The sequence below is a fragment of the Mandrillus leucophaeus genome, unplaced genomic scaffold, assembly GCF_000951045.1.
Source record: "Mandrillus leucophaeus isolate KB7577 unplaced genomic scaffold, Mleu.le_1.0 Scaffold476, whole genome shotgun sequence".
Taxonomy (NCBI): Eukaryota; Metazoa; Chordata; class Mammalia; order Primates; family Cercopithecidae; genus Mandrillus; species Mandrillus leucophaeus.
The window spans coordinates 1,612,345-1,618,616 of record NW_012105098.1 but is presented as its reverse complement, the minus strand read 5'-3'; the positions used below and the strand labels follow the sequence as shown (position 1 = coordinate 1,618,616).

Genomic DNA, 6,272 nt, shown 5'->3' with positions numbered 1-6,272 from the left:
CAAATAGCTGGGATTACAAGCATGCGCCACCACACCCAGCTAATTATTTGTATTTTTAGTAGAGACTGGGTTTCACTATCTTGGCCAGGCTGGTCTCGAACTCCTGACCTCAAGTGATCTGCCCGACTCGGCCTCCCAAAGAGCTAGGATTACAGACATGAACCAGGGCTCCCGGCCCCTGTAAGACATATTTCTGAACTTAACCATTATGCTGTGTTTTTAAGGAATTGTTACAGTGGCTGGGATTTAAATTAATAAAGAGTTAGGTTCAAATATTTTACTGTACTCCAAAGTAAATTACTCAAGTTCCATAATAACAATTTAAGCATTAAATATTCCTCCTTCTACTTTTATATAAGAAATTATTATTAAAGGAGAAAAAAAGATTAAGCAATTTTCTTTTAATTACTGCATGAAGCTTGAAAGCACCTGTGATCATTACTTTTAGCTCAAATTGCATACCAAACAAAAGTGTGAATCAACCCTAATGAACAACTCAGGTACTGTCTGTACTCTTAATACAAAAAGAGCATTAACATCAAGAAGAAATGCTCAATGCAGGTAATTCTAGAATTATCAAAATGATCATTAGGTGGATACTAAAAATATTTTTTTCTATAGTAGCACAGTGCTAATAACCTATAGTCCCTCTGTGAAATGCTTCTGTATTTTAATTTTTAAAAATTTTTTGGGACAGCATCTCACTCTGTCGCCCAGGCTGGAGTGCAGTAGCCCCATCTAGGCTCACTGCAACCTCTGCCTCCCAGGTTCAAGTGATTCTCCTGCCTCAGCCTCCCAAGTAGCTATGATTACAGGCATGTGCCACCACATCCAGCTAATTTTTGTATTTTTAGTAGAGACGAAGGTTCACCATGTTGGCCAGGTTGATCTCAAACTCCTGACCTCAAGTGATCCACCCACCTCGGCCTCCTGAAATGCTGGGATTACAGGCATGAGCCACCACACCCGGCTCTATAATTTAAATTTGGAATAAACAAAGAAAATGTGGAATCTTTGTCATTAAAATAGAATTATTATAGAATCATAAAGCATGATAAAATAGGCAAACATTCACATCTTTCTCTTTTATATGTCAGTGATGTTTATTTTTACATGATAGAATGATTTTTTTTATAATCCACAGCAAAACTATTTTAAACTATGTAACCAAGGAAGTGTATACATCTAAGTTAAATATTTTTTTTTTCTGATATCAAAGGTAATACATACCCATGAATAAAACATTTAGAGGAAAAAAAACCAGAGAAATATTTTGAGAAAGAAAATAGGTGGCTCATGCCTGTGATCCCAGTGCTTTGGAAAGCTGAGTTTGGAGGATCACTTGAGGCCAGGAGTTTGAGACCAGCCAGGGCAACATAGTGAGATCCTGTCTTTAAAAAAAAAAAATTAACAAAATATTAGCCTGGTGTGGTGGCCTGTGCTTGCAGTCCTAGCTACTTGGGAGGCTGAGGTGGGAGGATTGTTTGAGCCCAAGAGGTTGAGGGTACAGTGAGCCATGATTGTGCCCCTGCACTCTAGCCTAGTCAATGGAGCGAGATCTTGTCTCAAAAACAAATAAACCTAGAACATAATCGCCACATATAGTACCACACTTAGAGATCACCGCTATTAAATTAAGTTTTAAGGGCAATACAATGCAAATGAGTAATTTCTCTTTTCTTTCTCTCTCTCTTTCTTTCTTCCTTTCTTTCCTTTTCCTCCTCCCCTCCCCTCCCCTCCCCTTTCTCTTTTTATTTGAGGGACAGGATCTGGTTCTGTTGCCCAGGCTGGAGTGTAGTGACATGATCACGGCTCACTGCAACTTCGACCTCCTTGGCTGAAGTGATCCTCCCACCTCAGCCTCCAAAGTAGCTGGGACTACAGGCACGTCCCGGCACATGCCAGCACTCCTGGCTAATACTTTTTTTTTTTTTTTTTTGGTAGAGATAGGGCCTTACTATGCTGCCCAGGGTAGTCTTGAACTCCTGGGCTCAAGTGATTTCCCGCCTCAGCCTCCCAAAGTGTTAGGATTGCAAGCATGAGCCACCATGCCTGGTTGATCAATTTCTTGGTTTTTTTTGAGACAGGGTTTTGCTCTGTTGCCCAGGCTGGAGTGTGGTGGTATAAGCATAGCTCACAGCAGCCTTGACCTCCTGGGCTCAAGTAGTCCTCTGCCTTGGCCTCCCGAGTAGCTGGGACCACAGGCATGCACCATCATGCTCAGCTAATTTCAATTTTTGTAATTTTGTAGAGACAGGGTTCTCATCATGTTGCCCAGGCTGGTCTTAAAATCCTGGGCTCAAGCAATCCCCCTGCTTCAGCCTCCCAAAATGTTGGGATTACAGGCATGAACCACCGTGTCTGGCCATTTTTGACTCTTAAAGCAAATGAGATTTCATCCAACCTTCTTGTTTGGCAAATTAACAAATTTCCTATCGAGGACAGTTCATCAATATTAAGGAGAGAGTGAGTCTTTATAGTTCTAATTTCTGCTTCCTGGATGAGAAATGAGAAATAGAAAAATATATAAGTAATCTACCTCCAGCTTGGTAAAGTATAATATTTTATAGGACATCTTCTAGGGTATGATTGTTTGAAATTTCCTCTATTTCCACCATTTTCATGAAGACTATTCCGTTAATTAATAGTTATTATTTGAATGGTATGGAATCTCTGAAAATCAATTTAATGGACTCTGTTTATAACCTTAATTGCTTTCGTTGCCCTTATCTGGATTTCCTTCAGTTTATTTGAATTTTTGCAAGGTAAACCACTGAAGGTGCATGAAAAAAAGTAATTCTGCCTCCTTTCCTCCCTCCAGCTTTCCTTTGTACATAGCCAGAAGTTGCATTTCTTCCCTTCTGTCTCCTTAATGCCACTTTAATAGGAATTCCTATGTTTTTGTTCTTGTTATTGTTAAATAGGGTCCCTACCAGACCTCTGGCACTCCAGGCTCCTCTCATCTGTTATATTTCAGTATTTCTGATTGTTCTTCCCTTTCCCCTCAGAGATAGTAGATGTCTTCATTCTCTCTTCTCTCAGTCTCGCTGTCTCTCTCTCATTCTCTCTCTCTCTTTCTCCAGTTTCTTTACCCACATTTCTGTTGCTATGTTGTCCTCACAGTTCCCAACACTTCCAGCAGTGCGAGCAGGATTTCTGTACCAGGCTGGCACAAACAACCCAAGAAGAAAGGTGGTCACTGGGCCAGCCTTATTAGAGAGCTGTAGGCAGGATGGCCTGTGGCCAGTCTGGTCCTAGCAACCAGCCATCAAACTATTGTTTGTGGCACAGAAGCTCTTTAACAAGTTGTTCTTTGCACAAGGAAATACACCAACTGCAAGGGGACTTGCTATTGGAAACAGATTTTGCTATAGTGGTGACAGGGATGATAGTCAAAATATAGAACTGAATCCATCAAAGCACTGGAATTTAATCCAGCTATAGTGCTGGGGGCAGGATCCTGGAGGCTCCCTGCTTATCCAGATGTTAACACTATGCTTGCTAGATCATGGGAATTTTGGGGTCGGGGAATTCTAGTGAGGAATAAGGGTGGATGTCAGGGAGGGCATAAGAGAGGGTTGAGCAGATACTTTTAAATCAATCAATATCATAGTATTTTAGTATTTTAATAAACAGAGGCCGTGTGTGGTGGCTCAGCACTTTGGGAGGCCAAGGAGGGTGGATCACCTGAGGTCAGGAGCTTGAGACCAGCCTGGTCAACATGGTGAAACCCCTTCTCTACTAAAAATACAAAAATTAGCCAGGTGTGGTGGCACAGCCTGTAGTTCCACTTTCTCAGGAGGCTGAAAGCAGGAGAATCTCTTGAACCTGGGAGGTGGAGGTTGCAGTGAGCCAAGATCACTCCACTGCACTCCAGCCTGGGCAACAGAATGAGACTCCATCTCAAATAACCAAACCAACACAAACAACAACAACAACAACAACAACAACAGACTTGTTCAGCTGAATTTTGTATACCAGGTCAATGTCAGCCTTTTGGGCCATAAGTTTGTCCTCACTCATTTTCTGTCTTCTGGTTCTCCTTGAGACCAAAACACACATATCTAAGTAAATATCCCCATTTTACAGAAGAGGAAATTGAGCCCCAGAGAGGACAAGTCATTAGGGGCCAGCTGGAGCTGAGATGTAAAGCCAGAACTGACTGACCCCAAAGACAATGCTGTTGAGACTGAAATTGTTACACAACAGTATTCATTAATGTTCTTTAACATTTGCTAAGGACTCTTGGAGATATTTTTTAGTTCTTACGGCAACCTTGTGAAGTAATGTGGGTATTACTATCAATCTCTTTTTACCCTAAGATAATAGATACAGGTCTGGGAAACCCAAGGTTTAGAGAAGTAACTTCTTCAGAGATACTAAAAGAATAAACAAAAGATGGAAGAGCTATTATGTGGTAGAATATATGGACTCACATATGGTCAAAACTTCTGACTTGGGAACCTCTTCTCTGTCACCACACTATGCCACCCTGAAGTCTGTAACTGTACATTTCTTAGAGTACCGTCTCAACAATGCCTGCTTTTCTCTGCAAAGATGACTGTAATAATTCGTGACCAGTGGTTAGACATTTAGAGTTGTTCCTCCTGGCACTGGGTTGGCACTCAGCCAATTACATTCTTCCACATGATTCTCCTTAAAACCAAAGGCAAAAAAAGAAACAAAAAATGGCAAGCAACTGATGGTCACTTAACTGGGATTTGAGGATATTTGTGGCCATGTGATAACCACACTACTTAGAGTAACACTAACTAGATGTAACTGACTAGATGTAACTACATTAGCTAAAGTAACACAAATTAGACGCAATAACCACATTACCTAGAGTAAAACTCCAACTTCAACTCTAAAATCCATGTGTTTTAGGAACCATTCATGTAAGTTTGGAACTTCTTTTCTGGGAGTAATTAATATTTCAACCTTGTATCAAATGCTTTATTTATATACAAACAAGTGAAATCTTTGATATTTCCTTTATATACAAACAAGTGAAATCTTTGATATTTCCTTTATCCAATATTCTAGACTGAGTGTAAATGTCACTTCTTCCTTTACCTGCCCTGGGCAGAACTAGCCAGACCCTCTTCTGTGACTAAAGCACTTTATACGTACCTTAACTGTAGTCCACCTAAATTGTGCTGCTATTATTTGTATTTCAGGTTGACCTAGGAGGACTCTGACCTAGTAATCTTTTTCTGCCCATTAACTACATTATGTTTGACACATAGTAGCTATCCAAGAAACAATTGTTGACTTATTAACTAATGTATACACACACTAAGAAAATAAAATTCATGTTGACAGAGTTTGGAAAGAAATTAAGTGTTGCAATTTTTAGTGGTGGGAGTGAGGGTAACATTTGGTCTTTAGTGATACCATTTTTAGTGGAGGAAACTGTTATCTGTGGTAACATTTGGTCTGTCTTGGAACTTTATATTTTTGATTAAGCAAATACAGGGAATGAAGGTTTAATAGCTCTCATATTTTATTATAACATTTACAAATCTGTTTATTGCATTATTTCACATGTAATTTCAAGAAAGAGTCCCTGATGTAAAAGCAGTATTCGGCAACTTAATTTAAATGATGATGATTTAAATAATTTAAAATGATGATGTCGGTCTGTATATATTAACATGGAAAGACATCTATGATACATTGTTAAGTGAATAAAGAGCAAGTTAGGAAGGAGCAACTAAAGTATTAGCTCGTTTTTGTAAAAAAGAAAATTCTATGGAGTCTTGGAAAATATTCCAGAAGAATAATATTGGAGTAATAATATTATTTATATCCTCCTCCTTGCTTAAATCTTGTATCCTTTAACCAATATCTCCCTAATCCCCACTCCTCCCACATTTCCTTTCTCTATAATGAAAGATTACAGTGCTCCAGGTATGAAACTGTCTTCCCACATTATTTTAATCCTCACAATAACTCCATAAATTCACTTAAAATTAATTAATTAATTCCTCGTTCAACTTATAATTCTTGTCCCAGGCACTGTGTTAAATGGTAGAGATATAGCAGTGAACCAGAAGGATGCAGTACCCAATGTTTCATCATTATCTTAACTTTACAGATGAAAATTAGCGAGGTTGCCCCATCCACCAGGGGTCTTCCAGTCCAACTTCTGGTTCAACTAAACATACAGACTCACAGGACACCCATGGGCTATGTCGCCACCAGTGTATGAAGACAGGTACGGCATAGTAACCACAGTATGCCAACAGGGCAGCATCTGGACTTTTTTT

The 6,272-nt window shown here is 39.5% G+C and overlaps 1 protein-coding gene across 1 annotated transcript in view; it reads right to left on the bottom strand.

The window, feature by feature from the left end:
* SEL1L2 (sel-1 suppressor of lin-12-like 2 (C. elegans)) overlaps positions 1 to 6,272 on the bottom strand; it is a 92,577-nt gene that overhangs the window by 43,214 nt on the left and 43,091 nt on the right. Inside the window, 1 exon segment of the mRNA XM_011995210.1 lies at positions 3,922 to 4,042. Within this exon segment, the coding sequence (XP_011850600.1) occupies positions 3,922 to 4,042 (121 nt within the window).